We start from the raw sequence: 21,440 nt of genomic DNA, 5'->3' as shown, positions 1-21,440 counted from the left end.
CAGATTGAAATATGCATTTTTAAAATTCTAATCAATTCATTTTTTTTGATTAAACAAACAAGAAAATGAGTTTCTTGTTTTATTTTCCATAGGATTCCTCAATCTTATTTACACCTTGCTAAGATAATCAAAAATATAGGAATAATTAGTATAATTTTTCCCAAAAAGATCATTATTTTTTCTATGGAAGCATTCAGTACTTTCATTTTGTAAAACATAACAGTGTGGTCACATTATTTATCAATACCAAAATTCTTTTAGTCTAGTTTAAGTTTATAAAAACGCATCTTTATTTATTATGTCAAGCCCTAAAGCCCAAACTTCTAAAGTGGAGTAGATAAAATCCCTCTGTATGTTAATTTAATTCGTTATTGTTGAGATAGGCTTAATTTGCATACTTTATTGTAAAATATAGTTTAGTTAAATTTATATTTCGCAAACTTTTACCTTCATTTGCAAACTTTTTTGTGTAACGAGTGTTAAAAATTATTTTCAAAACTAGATATAATTTAACTTGTTGAAACACGGTTATAAACTACGCTGCCACTTTTCTAATTAAAATTTAAAGCCGTAATTATGAGAATTTTTCAGATACTTTAAATTTTAAATCGCAAGCCTACGTATACGGGAGATATGAATATTGCAGAAGCGAGGAAATAGTTTCTCCCACGAGTAAAGTTATTTTATAGTTGGGCAGTCGATGTTTTGTTTGTATTTTAACACGAGTTGCTGTCAAAATTCAAATCCAAAACAATTTTCCAACCTCGCAATTAGAAGTTGGTAAACTTGAGTTTAATCACAGCAGCGAGATGCTTTGAATTACGGTTTCATTATCGAAATCATAAGAGCAGCGCTGCAGCCACATGCAATTTATTCAGCGGGATTTTATTTGTTTGTGGTTGCGTTTTTCTCGCGCACAGAGAGAAAACTTTAAATATTCAAAGCCGTATTTTCCGGCGCGAACCAAAGCTAATGGACGTCTAGTTGGTGGTCTTCGACGTGATACAAGAACCCTTTTAAACTTGCATCGTCTGGTCAGCCTTCCGGCTCTATCAAACTTTTAGTTCGTCGGTCTCGTGGCGAAATTGGGAAAACAATAGATTAAATATTCGGCGGCAGAACAAGATTGCTTTCAGACGAGACGCGATTAATGTTTTGTGTCGATAACACCCCTCTTTATTGATTAGAAATCGAAAAATCACATGTGAGAGCTTTCGACGATAGGTCACGCGAACTCTGAATTGGAATCATTCTAAAACATTCGTTACAGTAATTAGGTCATTTATTCCAGGAACAAAAACACGCTGCACTTTGGAAACTCCATAAAATCCCCTTTTCGGGCCTAAACCCGATTTATTGTCCTTGCGGAATCTAGACAAAAAATACGCACCCTTATTGTAATCATCGATTACACACCTATAAACTTTTCACCTCGGCACCATTTATCACAGCCCAAAACCCAATCAGGAGAATTTTATTTTTCTTAAAACAATTTGTTACTCACAAAGTTAGAAACTAGTTAACTTGGTCCTTTGCCGAATAACGGCGCCCTATTTGGTAAAGCAACAGGAATATTTGTTAAGGAGTGTATCATAATAATTATCTAACTGTTCAGAAGACGGTAGCAGGAACTCCCTCGGGATATGTTCTTAGGAACCAATACATTTGGTAGAATAATCACAACATCTAATATTAACGTGTTATACGTTTCAGGTTCATGTGACCTCCAGTGAATCAAAATGTGGATTTCCAATGAGTTTGGGTTCCTGTTTCTCTCAGCTTTAACACTGAATTTATGCGACGCCTTCGAAACAAGTAAGTGAAATATTCAACCGACAATTCGTGTTTTACAACCACCCAAGTATTTGTCGTGGTTTGTAAATTCAAACTTGCAAAATTTATTACGTCTCTCCTAACAAAAAATAAATAAATCTTGAATAATTACATAAAATTAAAATTAATCTAAATGATTTTTTTGAAACGGTTTTATTATGTTTGCGGAGTATTTCTTATTAAAAGCTGTATTTAATACAATATGTGGAAAATAATAATAACTGATTATGTACCAAGTAATTATATTTTACACAGGTGGAAGTAATGCCACTTGAAAGCAAGGAGTGAAGGGTTATTATAACCACACAAGTGCGAAGTGTGCGGTTTGGAGAATTTTAAGCGCTATACACTACTACAATATAGTTGATTACAAATTTTGAAAATTGAATAGTCTTCGAAAATGTTTACTTCTTTCGATACGTTCTTTTAAGAATACCTATTCAACCCGCAATCTACTATTAAAATTTTTTTCGACAAGGAGTATGGGATAGGGAAGATGACGACCTACATACCGTTTAATAAATTTAAGTGTTTGTAAACAAACATTCGAAAAATTGTCGTTAAAAAAAGAAAACGAAAACAAAAAGAAAATTTCAGAATTGGAAACATTGAGAAGCGGTTCAATTTTGCCTATTCTTCGACAAATACATTCAACTTAAAAAAATACAAAACAAAATCTGTGGTAATTTCCGACTATCGTAATAATTATTATAAATATTTTAACAAAGATTCAGAAAAAGTGAGATACTAGTGGATCTTTTTTACACACTTTATTTTTAAATTTTCTCATCTACACATCGACATCAATATATTTGACACTTTACGACAAAAGCAACAATCATTATTTTTATGATTCCAATTGATTTTATTGTATTCGTGTCAGCAACAATATATCTTTTTCCATTTTAATAATAACCTACAACCCACTCATTCATGTCATTTCTTTCTACGACTTGTGACAAATAATCCACAAAGATGTTCAAAAACCAATTATTAACATTTTTGCTACTTTGTTGCAACTTTATTGCTTTTTTTTAAACAATAGGTTTTTTATAATACATGTTATGACTTTTCAGTTCTCCAACAGTCTAATGTAATCTTCCAAGAAATATTTTGTTACACTTTACACCTACCTAAAAAAATTGACTCAGACTTAGATGCACGCAATATTTTCGTTTTATAAATCTTATTTTTGTATAGTCTCATAATAAAATTTTGTTATAAAATTAACGATTAAAAAGCACTGGAATTTAATCATCATTCCGAAACAGTAAATAAGTGACTAAATGAAAATTTAAAAATTAATCCATCCTATGATGTTCAATGCGATTTACGTACTATTATTAATCGAGTAATTAAAAACTCAAAATGAATTGAACAGAAGCAACAAAAAGAGTTTTTCCATTGACCGATTATGTATTCTAATTAAATGCTACTTTTACAAATTTTATTATCTGACTCTTCAGCTTGATAAATATGATAATTTGCGTTTTAATTCAAATTAAAAGAGTATTAAAGCCTACTCTTATTATACATTCGAATGATCACATGGTACTGTGGTAAACTTATATTCTATTCAATTATTATCAGATACGTAGGTTGCTAATTTACAATTTGCGATCAACAACGATCAATACCATTCATTTATGTTTAATTATTTGATCAAATCACTAACACAACAAAACCACAACAAGTAATTAAAATAATTTTCCGTGTAGTTCTCTTGTTACAATACAATCTAAAAATAGATCACAACAGGTTACTTATGAATTAATCAGACCACTTATTACAGGTACACCAACCTAGTGGCTATCTAATAGCAACCAGATCTATTATTTATGTACGAGAGAAAGACAGCAGTTAGACAAACCCAAAACTGTGTTTATTTTCGTCACCAAATGTGTTTGGTGTCAATAATGCAAGAACTTGCTTAAATATTTAAGTCCAAAAAGAAATTAATTGAATTTATTAAATACAAGTATTTGAAACGGTTTGTGAAAGCCAGTTTTGCACTTTTAAGTTACAAATTGTGGTACAAATGGTCACACGATTACTTGAGCCCACACTTTCTGCTTTCTATTCATGCCAATCTTTAAAGAAATGCCTTAGGTATTGGATACGTAAACAGAAAGCCGAAATCCATAAATCACCAAACGGTCTCAATGTAACATATGTTTGTAGATATATCGGTGCTTTTACGTCCAAAACCACAAAAGATTTTATTTTATGAACACGTCCACCGTGAACGCGTAATACAATGTAAAGACTCAAGGCTTTTTTAAACAAACCACTCTAATTAGATTATATTGGAAAGTTTTTTGTTTCCTTCCTCGAAGCAATTTGAGACCGTGTAAAGGGCGAAAATTCATAAAACTCAATAAAACACAATTCGCATTCAATTTAAATAAATTCCATAACATCATTCTGGCTCCAAATTAATCGTGAAGTGCTCTCTCAACTCCCAACGCCGTGCGATGTCATAGAAACAGCCGCATTTGTAGCAATATCATCCTACTTCTTGTTATAAGCCTCCCATGATACACATCTTACACTAGCATTTAATTTAATCGTACATATAACTGGATTTCTGGAAACGCTCCATCTGGAAATATTTGATTGTGTATGCCAAGGGTGGTGTAATCGAAAGGATTTGCCCCACAATGCCGAGGCACTGGCTGGTGACCGGGAATGTTCAATACCCAATACACTCGCAGGAATGCCACGGACGTTTGTCAACCGAAAACACTTCATAACCCAATGCACGCATTGTAACCTGTTACTCACTAACTATCGACCGCAAACACCAAACTTTCGCCCCTTGTGCAAAAAAACAATTATTAAAATATAACTGAAAATAGAATTTTCAAAACCATTTCTTGTCTTCTTAAAAGACTAAAGATCAAATTAAAAACCAGCAGAAAGTCACACAATTATAGCTTGAAATTCTAGCGCAAAGCTGGTTTGTGTGAGATTGCTTCCCTCCCTTGATTCGTAAATAAATATAAGCACTTTCTTGACTGAGCCATCAACATTCAACTTTAAAAATTCCTATTTGTGGACGACAGTCGAATGACAATTTCGTGAGTTTTTTGGGCCGTTCGTGTCTCTGAAGTAATTTAAATGTGCCATAATAAATGCGGCCAATATATGACTTTCAAGCAACTTCCTCGGTTTAAATACGTAATTCAGTCTCATTAAATATTTATCAGCAAATTTATTTCGACTGCCGGTTCAGTTTTTGTTCGCCGAAAAAGGGGAGAAAGCATCGCTTTTTTCGTTTAATAGGACAACAAAAACTTACAGACGGTCGAAAACCTCGAGGGATGAAAAAGAAAGCAGGAAAGGTACTTTCGGAACGCCAATAACCTGTACACGTTGCAATGTCACGTCAAACGACGTCGTTTTAAACTGTTATCAAGTGAAACCGATGGAGCGTATAAACGAATTTTATGAACACTTAAGAAATAAATAAATTTAGAGTTTTGCAAAGTTTCAAAATAAATTTTTAGCAACAAAAGCCAATTTATTGTAAAATTACCGACTGTTGCATGTCTTGCACAGAAACCCAGATACATGAAAATGTTTCTCTACATCAACATTTGCAATTTCAAAACTAACGTTTGATAAATACATCAAACTTTAGTTTTTTATATCCACTCGCACATGCAACATTACATTCTCTACAGAATTGCATGCAGCTGGATTCTCTTGATAATTCTACTAAAATTATAACAAGTGACACGATTACTGTTACCGTCAATGTTAAAGCTTTGATAAGCTTAAAACTGTTTCTAGTGCCAGGACGTATTTTTTCAAACACAGTTGGACTATTTTCAGTTTAAAAATGTGAAAATTGTCAAGTTGTTATTAAAACAAGCGTTGTATTTTCATTTTGCACAAAAAACACACTTACGCAAATTATTTTGACCCCAATTTTGGAAATAAATAAACAGTTAGCATTTAATCCATGTCAGAAATAATAATACATTCGTATGTGCATTGCCTAATTTATTAACAACATATTTCCCAAACTTAAACCGACGATGACCAACACAGAAACACCTGAGGCCTTTCCTTAATTGAGATATTCAATGTATCGCTAATTAGGACTTGCTAGCGACCTTGCTGTCATCAATAATTTAAAGGATAAGATTTTATTGATTCAAAGAATTATTAAAATAATAACTAATCCATAGATATTATATTTAGAAAAATCATTTAATATTTATTAACGTCTTAAATAGCTTATTTTTAGTTCCTAGAAAACTGTAAATTACCGATTTATTAGTTTTTCATAAATATTCAAACGTTAAAAGTTTGTACTTGTAACAGAATTAAAAATATAAACTGTATTTAACGGAAGTCCATAGATAAGTTACATGATACTGACCAATTTTACTGTTAACCAATAAATGAATTAGCCACTGGTAGAGAATTAAAACAAAATATCAAAGTCATGCATCAATGATATTAACTGGATTTTCTAACTAATACAGCAATCATCATCATTATAGAATAATGTTAATAGTCAACAATTTATTATTGAATTACACAATAAGCACAACGGTTGAACCAGGCATACATTATTTATAAATAGTAATTCAAACTTACAATTTCTGGCAAACGTTACAATTACAGTGGTTAAATGTAAATCGTTTTTTAAAGTAAGAACAAGAGCATAAAATGTAAAACACAGCTAAACTAGGCAAAGAGCAAAATTAAACAGTATTTTAATCTTTTACTTGGCTGCGTACCAGCTACAGAAACATAATCTGCTTTGAAAATAAGTTGTAACATTTTTAATTAATTAATGTAAGCTTCTCATTAAAAACTAGCACTTTGTGTTGAACATTTCAAAAGTTTAAGTTAAAAATGTTGAGTTATATAAGTATGTTATTATTTTTTTTAGCAAAGTGAGTGAGGAAAAGCTGAGGAAAGGCACTATAAATCCTTCAGTTTTTCGTGCTGTTGCAGTATAAATCTCAAATTCTCCACAGTGCAAGGGTGGGCATAACCATAATAAGAAAAGGCCGGTTATTTAATGTAAAAATCATTAATTAGTCCGTAATTCGTATAGAGTTGCATGCTGAAAATGTACACCGATTGCACGAGAACGTAACACATTGGTATCATTATGAGTTTCATAGGAAACGATATCGTTTTTAGTGTCCCGATAGGACACGAATCTGATTCAAACGTGCAACGAACATGACAGTGTCACATAAAACATACCACCCCTGTGATTATATATAAAACGGATGTTTTAACGGTGCACATTATGAAAAACTGCCAACGCCCACACCGCCATATAGCTGACACAAAATATTAATAAATAACTAAGCGCCAAACCACAATTCTAACACAAAGGGCCGGTTTTCATAACGCTCTGAAACAGCTTGACCAAAAACTGAAATTGCAAAATAGAACAAATACAGCCAAATAATATTTGGAATAACCAAACCACATGTGGGTTAATCAATTTTTGTAGTACTTTTTATTAAAAATTGCTTAAAATACACTTTTGTTTGGTTCTGGTTAATAATAGACGCAAAAGCGGAACTACAGTTGACCCAAATATAAAACTTTTTTAATTAGATTGTACTCTCCTTGTTTATTTCCAAATATCCTTGCATATCGATTCAGCAAAGCAAACTCGTTTAACTTGAATTTATTACAAGTTTGTTAACGTCAGTGACATAAATAACTTACTTTTAGTTCAATTGATTTCACGTTTACGGAAATTAACTTTAACCCGGCGCATCCACCAAAATTGACAACAAGAAAAAATTAATTAGGGGTTAAAAAACCACAGTTATGAAACAAAAAACCTTTAATTTGCTTAATTTGTAAGTTTTAAAACACACAGACTTGCCGAGATTCTAAATGTGCATTAAGTAAACCTAAAATAACAACAAAAATAGCACAGGCAATGTTCCTGCAGAATCAAGAGGATTTGCAAGTTTAAATTTTAACATTTGCATTTCAATAATCTAGTTCGCTTCCAACTTCACTAACCAGATAAATCACGTAGTTTGGATAAAATTAACGTTAAAACTGTATGTACTTAATTATTATTCCAAAGTGCTTAACTCTATTTTTGCAGAAAGCTTACAATGAATAAACTCGATATAGCTTGATATGTAGGAAAACACGTTTATACAAAATATGTTACAACGAAAAAGCTTCACAAACGTGCTTTAAGTAACTACGTGCATGTAAATCTAAATATATTAGCTCTCAAAGGAAAGCTAAAATTGTCAACAAGTTTTGCAGTTATCATGCATTGTAGGTTTAGAATTTGAAATTGCATTTTTCACGTCTTCACACTTGCTTATTATTTGAAGTTATCTAACAGTCGGTATAAATTCATATTGCATTATTGAAGCTATACTTTAGTGACTAAAAGGGACTTTTTTACTACAGCTGTTTCAAAGTAATGAATTCGAATTGTAAAAATCGCATGTGTTCAATTGATGTTTAGGCGAATGAATGCAGTTGGAGTGTTTGAAAACAGCCGCGTGTGAAACTCGATTTGCGTAATGAATTACCTACATAAATTAGTGGATGGCATTTCAGATGTCATTAAATCTCCGTATCATTTTAAAGTTAGTAAATTAGCGTTTAGATTTCGCACCACTTAGCAACTTTGACAATTTAAACCGAAAGCTTTCGACATTGTGAGTGTGGGCTTCGGTTCACGACAGGTTCGCTGATACTGCATTCAACCCATTTAGTTGACAAGTTTTGTATGCGATGCGTTTTGAAGTGACTTTGTTTGTGACATTCCTCCAGGTGCAATTAACACGCGCCAAGCGATTACTTAATGTTTTCAGTTTCAGAATTTCATTTTAAAAACTAGTTGAAACAAATTTCACGTCGGCCTATTCGTCTTGAAGAGTGACATGCAATTTACTGGTTCGGTCTGTGGATTTAGTTCAGTAGAAGAGTGCAGCGACTCGAGAGCGGTGGAAAAGGGAATTTGTAGTGACCCGGAATACCGGAGTCTGCCCGGAACCGTGACTTCGGACTACGTTAATTTAAATGAGCTTCTATTTTAGGAAAACATTTTTAAATACTCATCTGTATCGCGAAATTACGATTCAACTTAAACTCTATATGATTGCAGCTCGATGTAATTTCAATCAAAGGTTCTGGAAATAAAACGACGGCTTTTGCGAGCTATGATTTGTATGACTTTTAAAGCGAATTAAACTCGATTCAAACTGAAATGCGGAAAACTTGGTTATTTCGACATTCGCTACATACGTAACCGAGCGTTACGCCCGCATCAAAACCTTTTTCATGATACAAAATTAAAGTTTCACGAAAAAATCTAAACATTGCCGTTTGCAATTTGGGAAATGTAAATTAAAACTAGTTTTGCTCCCCTTTTATTGATTTCAGTTCAAAAATGACATATTTCAAAATGCAACAAAACGGTTTTGTCTTGCCACAGAAGGCACGTACATTTCATATGTCCTGAAAATATTACAGGACAAAATAAAACAATACTGTATACCGCTCTCATCTTAAATTTATAAAAACTTTGCAAGCCTTATACAAGACTCGGTTAAGTTATTGGAAAATCAGTCTACTAAAATTGCGTGTTAGATTTGATTACTTTGAAAAGTAAAATAGAATGTTTTCTTATTAGTATTATGTAAATACGTATGACATGATACATAAGCAAATTGCGTGATTTACATTGTCACCATAATTTCCACATTATCTCGTATCAGTTGAATTTGAGTTTACATAACAATTCAAACAAAATTGAACAAAAAAATTTCAACCCATACATAGATATATTTTCATTTTTTAAAATATAATGATTTGACTAGTCAAAGGTGTTTTTTAAATTCGAGTAAATTCATTATTTATTTCGCATTGTTTGAAAGTCAAATTCGAAAAATAATACTCTGGAGTGTTTATGATAAACACAACAAAATATGAATTTCGTTCTACGTATTTTTCAATATGCATCTACATTTCGTGCCGCGGATGAAAGCATATCCGCGTCAGTGTTGAGCTGTTTAAACCGATGATTGTTTCAAACCTCTTACGATGCTATGCAAAAGTGATTGACAGTGAAACGCGATTTTAAATTTGCAAAACTAAAATTTTCAGTTGGGAATTGATATAAACCCTCTCCAGCTGCGAAGTTTCGATGAATAATTCCGCATCATTTAGTCCGATCTCAAGTAAAATTAAAAAATACCCTGCAAGTTTATCCATAAATCCTGTTTTGCGTGCCTGTTGCGTTCAATTAAGTAAATCAATGTTTTCACGATTAAGTTACGTTGCATTGCCAAAAGGTGCAGCGCATGAACAAACCACAGGTGGTGCACGATTAAATCAAATCACGGCTAAACAACAATGATTAGGGAGGATTATGTAACAGCAGTTGGCCAGATGCTCCATCGCATTCCACTAAACCGAACATACCCATTTACATTGTATAATCCTAAAGAAAAACGCGTATGCAAATCTGACCATCAATCATTCTGTTTCTTGCAAGACAGCACCTAATCCCAACAACTTAAAATCGCAGTTTACTTGTTCACATTTATGTGACACGAGCACAACAGATTTTTGGACCCAGAACTTCATTCCAAACGCTCGAATTATCGCCAACTTTTTTATCGCAAAATTAAAAATTCTGTACAATTTAACTACAACAAATTTTCGTTTTATCTTCCACACCAAACTTCCTCCTTTTGAATCAAGCCAAGCAATACTAAAAATATCAATAGAAAAGTTTTATGCTTCTGAAAATAAAAAATTAAAACATTTCTTGCATGTATATTAAATCGGTCATTACTCATTACACATTTATTGTTACTGAATAAAATAAATAAGATTCAAGTTTGAAATAGTTTGTTTTGAATCTAATGTAGTTTTAACTGCCTTTTAATGATGATAGTTTTTATTTTTGTATTTTTTGTAGTTGCCAGAGGATGTCATCTAGGTGTATTTTTCTTAATCCATCTCATTTTCCTTGTAAAGCAGAAGGAAAATAAATGTGAACTTACTTCCGCTCTTAAAGTAAATTTACAACTCGGCGTGAAATTCAAAAACTAATTTCAAGAGTATGTTTTAAATCTGCCGCATTTGAAATCGAAATACACAACATAATAGAAATTTCAAGATCCATGAATAATTGAAAAGAGTTCTGCTACTTTAATTATGTTTCAGTTAACAAGAAGTAAAATAGGAACGATTAATTTGACTTAATCCGAGTGGTATAAATAATTAAATGCGAGACGAGATTATAATTATAAGATATGATCTAAGGTTTGTCCCTTGTCATTTCTACTGGCTGTATCCGACAAGAGCTTCACCTGCCTTATTAAACTATTCCGATATTATCACAACTTCTGAGAGTTTACTCTATGAATTGTAATAGCGAGCAATAGGAGCAAACAAACAATGCCTCTGCCTACCTATAACTCCACAATAACGTTGAGATATTGGTCTCGATGTATTTTTCCCGGAAACGTATTTAACTCGGCTAACTTCTCTCATTGTGCAATTATTTCGATATTTCAATCGAGTTTATTTGAGCAAAATTCCGAACTTTGATATCAACTGGAAGCGCAACTTCCATTTAAAGCAATTGTAATAAAAGAGCTAATTTAGCAAATTTCCACAATGAAGAGAACCTTTACAGACGCCCTCGATATTATTCCTGAAAATATGAGACGATAAATCACGCAGGCGGCGAAAGGAACTACCTGTTCCCGACTCGAGTAATCAGAGAACATTTCTGCATGTAAAGTTTATGAAAGCTCGCATGAATCTTGAATTAATATGCCGCAGGCCTTGTGTTATTACGTGATGAGAACAGTTCACGTGACCGGGTTACCGCATCAGCTCAAGAAGACCGCGGGCACGGCTTCCACTTCGACCTACAGACGTGTATAATCATATTTGTATGTATCTCTCTCTGTGTGCAAAAACTTTTTTCAATTAATATATGTCTAATAAGCTTGCGACGGGGCGCTGAAACGAGCTTCCATACTCACGAAACTGGAAGCAACTTGCACCGACAACCGAGATGATTGCCTAAATATGCAAGCTTGTTTAATCACATTGTGTACTCCTACACATGCTATTCATAACCAACACCACAGACTTATCTTTACGAAAACTACAGGAGGCAAACTAATACTGATGCAAGAGTAACATATTTGCAGATAAAGCTAAAAGCAAATCTAATTAATTCGTTTCTCTATCCGGTTTGGAATGCAAGACTTGTACCTAAATTGGTTTCCACTCATATTAAACTTTTTGCTCCCTTAAATACAACTTCGTTAGAAATTGTTTTCCTTTTTAAAACATAAAACAGTTCTCAATTATGAGTTATAAATGCAGTTATTGATTCAAAGTTCTAGGTCGGTCTGATTGAAACATTAGCTTTTTAAGCTTGTAAATTTTTAAAGCATTTTGTACTATTTTTGTGTTAGAGTTTGAATTAGAGAAAAGTTTTTATTAACATAATTATTTCTGTTTTGAAAAAGATGTGAAAAATTGTTCACAGTTTTAGTTACGCAAAACTTCAAGTTTGTTTGCATTAGTTATTGCTTCCACAAGTGCGAAAATCTACCTTTTTGACCCAAATGAGATGATTTTAGCTATTTCATAAGTAATACTTCATTTAAAAAAAAAGATAATCTAAAATATTTTGAAGTGATTTTGCATATGTTTATGAGAGAAATAGTCCACGTTGAATTTATCCGAGCGCGAAGTGCAGACATCGTAGTTTTGGACCACAATAAGATAAGAAGACAATTTAAACTCTTTCCGAACAAGTTCAGACAGCTTTTGGAAAAGCACTAACAAAAATCGACATGCTTAAGCGAAACGAACGCAAAAATCAACGTTTTTGGCGAAATTACGGCAAACTGGTTGTTATTTTTAAGAGAAGAAAAAATTCATTCAAAATAAGGCGCTCTAGCTATTCCCAAATAATTTTGCCCACTGCATAAGAAAAAGTTGTCATCAGTATGGTAGTCATTTCCTTATATCTCTAATAATTCCGAAAATCTCTTTAATTCTAAAAAGAATTCCATTAATTCAAAAATAGGTCTGGTAGTTTCTCACACTCTTCATAATTTCAAATACCATACAATACATAGTTAATGGCCTTTCGGCAAAAACTAATAACTAGTACTAAAGCACCGCAAAATATAAAGTTTTTTATCAGAAAAAATTAAAAAAGAATAATAACTAGTGATAATAAAAATAATGACTACATACCTTAAAGGATCGCAGTAACAGCATAGAGTTGAGACCTGTAACAAAATAAATTGATCAATTAATTTGTAACCATTTTCAATTTATTATAAACATTATGAGTACTCAATAACTTTTAGGCAATATAGTCATTCCTACAGCACCTGAGTATGTAATTATGATTGCCGTCATTCCACTGATGGAATGACGCCAATCATAATTTCGAAACTATCTATGTAATTTAATTTTTAATTATTGAAAACAAAATTGATTATATGTGTTTTGATCCCGGTATATTACATTAATTCAATTTATTCGCGCATAAAATACCAAAATAGTTTTTTCCATAATTCAATAAATTTAAATAAAAAGCCATCCATAAAAACGTATCATGTGTCCAGACAGGATAAATGGGGTGCAATGTTGGCACTGCATAATAAATTCAGGAAAAGATTATGAGGGATGCGTCGCAATGAACGTATGTTTGTTTCAGGATCCTGTAATGAACCACTCGGAATGGAATCTGGCACCATTCCTGATGAGGCCATTACTGCCAGCTCCTCTTATGTTCCTAATGTTGGTCCTCGAAATGGCAGGTAATTACCTTATTTCAACTAGTTATTAAATTACACAGTTAAAAAAAATCGATAATTATGATTTAATTAATTAATTAAAAACATAAAACACTTTATCCTTGTCTTGCCTCGTATTCATAAAGTTAAGATCCTTTTGTCACATTAATTACGTGTACACTATTGTTTCGTGTCCTAATGGTTTTTATTCGTTGGTAAATATATTATTAGCGTCGTAAGCCATAAGCTTATCTAAACATAAAGCGGACGATGGAATAATCCGGTTGTGAATGATAATAAGGTGCAATGGCAAACATAACATAAACCATGAAAATTAAATCGAGTAACCAAAGAAAGGGATTCGGCACAGGACCCCAATTTGCAGGTCCGCAGGGACCTACACTTACATTAAATCTTATGATAAAGGCGTGGTTTGCGGCTCCCGAAATGCGTTACATTATATTACCAGGACAGGGACATATTCCTCCTTTATGTCCTGATCTACACACGCATAATCTAGTTTTGGACCCAAACAGACAAAGAAATTTTCATAATGTTATTCACTTTTGTTATTCGGACGGAATTGTGCTGCCGGTATAATAGTATTTTTTATATGGAAATTATACACAATTCCGCTGTACAATTCCAGAAAATATGCTCATTTTATACCAGCATTCATTACCTTTTTAACGGTTATTTATCGGATTACTTAACTGTCTGGCTAACTGAAATTACCGCCTATTGAATAAATATGACCACGTAAATCATAATCAGATTTACAATTTAAATTAAAAACTAAATAAAATAAATGTCGGCTAGTCTGTTTCGACAAATAATAGACGAGCAATGCAATTACAACAAGCCACCTAAGAGTTGGCAAATCCTCTTAATAAACTTTCAATCTCCATTCCACAAATAATTCCAATGAAAATGGGTTTTGATCCTCTAATGTTAAAATCAGTAAGCTTCACTTCAAAGGAACTATGGTCAGTAATACATGGCATGTGCAGCAAGTTTAGTGAGGTGATTAAAACAAAAAAACTGCCGCGACCTACCTCCAGCATTTATGACCATTAATAATGTAAAATTAGAAAACAAAAATGCTCGCATGCGAAAACCTGTTTACAAAATTAGAAAATCTGTTCGTTTAATTAGTTTTCGCTGTTACGTTTATTGTACACATATGTATGGCTATTATTTTGAACACGAGTGCACATATTGGAATAAATTTTCGTATTATAGATTTACAATATCACAAGCAATGGCTGTATATGATATTAAATTAAATTAATGTAGTTTTAAATTTATTCGCTGTTATAATATTGTAGCTCCATATAAATCTAAAATTTATGTGTACACATAAACTGTCTTTCACTTTACTTTCATGGCATCTACTAAAACCTACCAACGTCATCCTAAACCCGAACAAAGGACATAAATACCTGCCGCATTTAGATATTATTACATGCAATAAATTACCGCGACACAGAAACAAGTCGGAAATTGAAATTCTAAATTTTGGTTTTATTTCAGACGATCTAAGCAGTGAGGCATTAAAAGATTAAAATGTTCCATTCTATTATTCGTTCCTTCGTGTTAAGCTTTCTTCAAATGTATTGTCTTCTAATATTTTTTCCTCAAAGATGTTTATACCAAATAAGACTCCTAATGCCAAGAAGAATTTTTTTTGACCTGGCGGCCAATTAGCTAATTAGTTCTATCGTCTGCTAAATTTATTAAAAAAACCTCTAACCGGAGTTACCCTACATAAAAACATTGTAAAAATTAAAGGCAACTGCGCTACCATTTCACAAAATAATGGAGCAATTAGGTACACCGTTCCAGATCAATGGACTAGCTTGTACAAACTGTCTTTGTTTTATTTTTATCACCTACAACATCTCAAGTTTATCCAAACCCAAACAAATTACGAAAACACTTGTCGGAGTTAATTCCAAGAAAGTTGTCTGAATCGATATTAACAATAAACAGGTAACGTTCAAAGAGAGATTAGGTCCTGTTCAGTTATTTTGTGCTGTTTAATACAAACAATCAAAAATCCCAAAAATCTGATATTCCATTTGGTCATAAAAACAACAGGCTGTCACTGATTGATTAATGTTATCCATCAGTGTAAAACCTATACAAATACCGCTACAAAATACAAGCCCAGTGTCAGGATTTTAGTGTTTAAAAACAAAAAAAAAATAACAATTTAGTGAATGACAAAATATTTGAAGGATTTTTTGATTACACAAAATTTTAAACTGCCACATAAATACTTTATAATTTTTTTCACTTTTTCACGTTTTTCAATTATAAAAATTGTTGTGGGTAAGTTGTCCACGAAGTTAATAAAACTCAATAGAAAATCTCAGATGTAAATATCAACAATTTGTGTGTATTTAATTAGGTAACTGGTGAAGTTTGTAATTGAACAATCCATTTTAGTTTTGATAATAAACAAGAGATTGTATTTAGTCGAGTAAGTTAAAATGCAACAGCGCGGTGCATTTAAATATTCAAATGAATGTACAGATAGGTAAAAATTATCTCGAGGGCGTGATTCAAAAAAATCCAAGCAAAAATCTGACTGGATGCAAATTCTAATAAAGCTAAAATATTGGCTCGGATAAGCACAGAGGACCGTAGTTTATCCAACACAGTGGCCTGGAAAAGCCTACTCGGTGTCCTCGGAGACCGCACAGATATGTCCAGCCTGAAGCAGCTCTCTCCCACAGTGCATTCTCGACCAACGCAGTAAATCAAGACGGTTGAATCTGCCGGGAGTGATAATGCGACTAGACATGGAGAAATATGTACGGGCATTCCGCTCTGTTCTGTTTTGCTCTGCAAATTCCTTCATTGTCCCCGTTACAAAGTAGTTAAGGTCCTTCGGTAACTCCACCGCGAATATTACGAGAATCTTAGGATAACCATTGACTCTTCCGGCCGTTTCCTGCACTGCCAATGCCTTCATGATGTTATTAAGATCTAAACTTGCTGAATACGGCTTCAGCGCTCATGCGGAAACAAAAATAAGTCCTTTGCTCTGCCTCCTAAAGGGCTACTTAATCTAATGAGATACAATATTGGCTATTGACTATTCGGAGCTTTCTTCCAAATTATCTACTCCCCTTTAACGACCGAATTGGATATCATTTGTCAATTGAGAACCGGATTAGTCTTCACCCACAGCAAACAGCTACTTGCCAGCGGCTAGCTAATTAATCTTCGATTAAGAGAGCACAACTTGAAACAAAAAACAAACTGTCTTCGCCACCTTCATAAAAAAGCGCACATTTGTTTTGATAAAACACGATGAATAAATGCAACTTCGCACTCATACGTTTAGAATAACGCATGTTTTGTTGTTGGCACAAAATGATAAATACCAACTCGTACAAGGCATTTGTGCAACTCTAACGTACTTGCGCTCCCATAATAACGGAGAAGTGGAATACCTAAAGGACCTATTAGTCTACGTTGACTCATGTGTTGAAATAAAATATAAAAGTACGATATCTGAAGCACTGTCTTTAGTAGAGAATTTCAAATACACTTTAATCTCTTCTATTCAACCTCCAGTAATTCTGTCATCAAAAATTTATATTTTTATAAATTTTTTTTTTATATTTCTAACAGATTTACTGTTACACCAATTTTTCAAACATGAACAAAAGTATTATTTATTTTGTTGCGCTATTTTGCAAAAAATTGAAATGTCCAAGGCAAATGCAAAAAATTATAAATTCCTTGATAAAGAAATTAAACAAGTTAGCAGTTTTCTTGAAACATTGCGTGTAATCCAAACTGCAAAAAATATGAAATAAATGTTGCATTAATGAATGACTAAGTTACAAAGTACAATTATTAAAACCATTTATTCACTTGCAAGTAAAATACTTGATTGCATGCGTTAGCCTATTTTCAATATTATCACCAATTTGCATAAAAACGACATTAATTTCAAAACGTATTTAATTTCTTCGATAAACACTTTTAACTGGAGCATTACAAACAATTTTGTAATATCACTACTCAGCATGCATCAAAAGTTCATTCGTGTAATAAAAATTCAATATATGAACATTTAAAACTAGTTTAAGATTATCCTTATCTAAATCCCTAGTTCTACAAACTTAGGAACTATAAAAGAATAAGGGCTAATAAAGATAAGAAGGATTCCAAGCTCAATTGCTTCCACTAGCTGTAATCAACACAGTTATTCCTCTTAGAAAACTATTACCATTAAAATGTTCCGTGTAGCTACTCATCTCGCCACGCCAGCATATTGCACAAAAAAAGTTAACCGTCTGCTTTCAAAGTAACACTACAATTCGTTTCGTGGTTGAATGTCGTCTTTTCGTGTGATAAATAAATTAGAGTGCACGTTTTAGTAATTGGTATTCAATAGCCAACAATTGAATCATCGATTAACGTTCCAAACAATGTATGTAGTTCAGCGGTTTAGCCACAAATTGTTAAGTGGTTCCCACTGGGTTAGAAAATAGGCTAGCCACAATTGAGGGCACAATTTCCAGTAAACATACAGCTACTGCATCGGGTGCAGCGATAATTGGTAAGCAGCGCATGCAGAATAACCCGTAATGGACCAATAAGTTGTTTAAAACTCCATTAGTTGAGAGAGCCGCTCTAACGCGTTGGGACCGGGCTTTAGTTCTCATTAGTCAGAGAAGCTTGTTTCCCTTCAGGATGTAGGACATTTCAGTGTTCCTCTCATGAATTTTGTCTAATTTCTCTCCAGAGACTTCGCCTACGCTGCTTGTGTATCATTGCTTGCACCTGACGCAGCGATACCAAAAATATCGACGCAAACTTTAAAACCACTTCACCGAACGCACAGAAAATTTCGGCAAAATATCACACCAACTAAATATAAAACAATCTTGGCACTATATATTAGCAGTGACAAACAGTAATTATTATAAAAAAGTAGTACACTACTTAAAAGTTTTACCTGCAGTATGTTATGTTACTTTAACAAGTCTACAAATATTTGAGCATTACGATACATCAAACATTTAATGATGCTAGGACACGGTGATGTTTGTTTTCCCATTAGATTGAATTGATTCAGGAGTTTTCTAATTCAGAAGACATCGAAACTTTGAATTTATCTGTTTTTTTACCTTTAATTTTTAACGGGAGCATTCATTGATTTATCATTAATCTTTTTCAGGCTTCGGGTAGAGAAAGCAGGGGGCGGATGGTGTCCAAAACAACAAGTGGAAAGAGGAATTAGAGAATATCTACAAGTAGATTTGGGTGAGGTTCACGTAGTCACAGGAGTACAAACTCAAGGGAGGTATGATAGAGGTCGAGGTCAAGAATATGCCGAAGAGTACACAGTGGAATATTGGCGGCCTGGTTTAAACGAATGGAAGGAATACAAGCGATGGGATAATAAGCAGGTGACAATTATTTTCAATAATGAAATATTTGATTTGGTTTTATAAATCCAGACAAAAGCGATGAGTATTCAAAACAGCGATACAAATAAATTGTTTTTTGATTTATTTTATTTTTGTTATCCTATCCCACAATTCCATTACGTACACAAAAACGCAGACATAATTAAATGCTTTACTAATCTTTGAATGATAAATCAATATTTTAACGTACGTTCGTAAATAGAGAATCAACGAGTTAGATAACTTTCCTGACGCCCAGAACTTTAAGGCTCTTCACACGCACAGTTATAAGTGTTATGTACAAACTAACAAAGTAATTAATAAATTTTTAAACACGAATACTTGACAAAAATTACTCGCCCGGCGCATCCACCATTTTTACACTTAAACAGTTTCAGTATTAACCGTTTTACAATCAAGTAAAACGTTAAATTTTTGTTTTAAAAACACAATTATAACAGCGATTAAAACTGTATATTTTGTTTTCAAATCAAAAAATAAAAATATAATTGCGAAAATATTCACAAACTAGTTTTTAAATTATTAAAAACGGCAGTAATATGTTGCGCGCCCGGCGCATCCACCATTTTTGAACTAGCAGTATTTCGAATAAAATGTTTTTACAACCAATAAAAAATGTTGAAATATAAAAATTATGCTTGTTTTAAAACTGATTAGAAATATGATCACGTACTTAAGCCATTCATTTATTTCCGCCAGTATTTTAAGGCGTATTTTTCCTCCCCCGAAATCATTCTAATAATTACATTTAAAGCTATAAATCAGTCAAAAATATTAAATTTACGTTTCCCCGCTCGTTTTAAAAGGGTAGAGAAACTGGTTCACCCTACCAAAAATATTTTTTACTTAAAAAATTCCTTTGCTTCGAGTAATATGAAAAATATTTTCCAACAATTTTATTAATTTTCTTTTATTTTTTTATACGTTGTAAATCTGTTTGTTATGTTTTGGTTTCATAAGAATGTTTTAATTGCTAATTTCGTATAGTACTATTACATTTCCATTTGGAAATTTTGAGAAATAAATTTTTCGTGGAAACTTGGCATGAAATAATAGTTTCTTTGTTTGGTCATCATACATTACGTTCCTTTTTATCCCCAAAATTAGAGATTTTCTGATAGTCGTAATAAAATATTTCATTAGTTTGTTAGTGCTAATAATCATAAATCAAAAGGAAAGTGAACGATGTTGTTAACGTCTTGTGAAGATGAAGCCATTTGGAAGCACATTTCGTCTTCCTTCTATTACAAATTATACGCAATTAATATTATGGATACGAAAGCAAATGCAATTGTGCCCACGCAAAGCACATATTTTTATCTTGATTGTTTGTATCAAACGGTGACTTCCACAAATCGCCAACTATCAAAGCAGCACGCAAGCGAATATTCTGATCGTTACGAGTCAATTTCGAGTCAGTTTGCGGAAACATCCGTGATCAGCCGTCCCATCAGTGACCGTCGCTCGGGTCAATGCGTCTGGATATCAGCACAAAAACGATTCCCTCTTTCAAAACGAGATATTCATGACACCGACACAAACTTGCCGTTTTATCTTGCCATCACCATGCCGCTTTTTAGATCACAGATACAACCAAATCACCGCTCATTATTAGCATTTTGTTTACGGTATCTGAACAATTCTCTGCCTTTTTTTCCTTTTAAAACTTCATAAAGCGCGTTCGCATTACTATCAAAATTGACTCTTGCTTTAGTAGTTCATGTGAATAAACGTGCGAGCTGCTAATTGAAAATAATAGAGTGTTTGACTCCAGATGTATGCACAAGTAATTTAGTAGATGTTAGTAACTGGAATCCCGGCTTTCAGAATGTGTACGTTCAGTACTGCTTTGTAGCTAATAGACTCAGCATTTATTGACACTTTAATTAATCTGTCCGCAAATGTTGAAAATTGAGCTTTCAGGGTCTTTTATTAATTAAATAAAACATGAAGCAAAAATGTTTTAACAGAAAAAACAAATCCAATAAATTTAACCGTACATTCGATTCCGTAATTCAATAAAGCACTGTTAACCTGTAGTGCCATAATATTTTACTTTTTCTTTTATGAACCATAACTTCCTGGGTTGATATACCATAGGGACGAATGCTGAATTTTAAACTGTTACAGATCCGTTGCACAAACAAAACAATAACACTTAGTTTTATTACTCGTAAAAGGAAAGTAGAGTCTCTAAAATTTATACTAAAAGTACGCATTTAAACATATTTCCGATATAAATCACCCTCAAAGAAAAATTTTAGAGAGTTGAATTTTGTTTCACTGTTTTAGATGTTCACTTTCAGATGATTTTAGTTGCCATAAATCTCAAATGTGCAAAACC

At 32.8% G+C, this 21,440-nt stretch overlaps 1 protein-coding gene across 2 annotated transcripts in view; it reads left to right on the top strand.

Moving 5' to 3' along the window:
* The window catches only part of LOC657229 (discoidin domain-containing receptor 2), a 47,076-nt gene that overhangs the window by 7,958 nt on the left and 17,678 nt on the right, over window positions 1-21,440 (top strand). Inside the window, exons 2-4 of one of the 2 annotated variants that reach the window (XM_008201860.3) lie at window positions 1,714-1,815; window positions 13,562-13,664; window positions 18,844-19,075. In XM_008201860.3, coding sequence (XP_008200082.1) covers window positions 1,740-1,815; window positions 13,562-13,664; window positions 18,844-19,075 — 411 coding nt within the window. In that variant the 5' untranslated portion in view covers window positions 1,714-1,739. Of the gene's footprint in view, window positions 1-1,713; window positions 1,816-13,561; window positions 13,665-17,914; window positions 18,223-18,843; window positions 19,076-21,440 lie in introns of those variants that run through there. The other variant, XM_064359269.1, reaches the window with a different exon arrangement.

The sequence above is a fragment of the Tribolium castaneum genome, chromosome 1, assembly GCF_031307605.1.
Source record: "Tribolium castaneum strain GA2 chromosome 1, icTriCast1.1, whole genome shotgun sequence".
In the NCBI taxonomy this organism is placed as follows: domain Eukaryota; kingdom Metazoa; phylum Arthropoda; class Insecta; order Coleoptera; family Tenebrionidae; genus Tribolium; species Tribolium castaneum.
The sequence above is the reverse complement of the archived record's forward strand: the minus strand, read 5'-3'. Positions and strand labels throughout refer to the sequence as shown.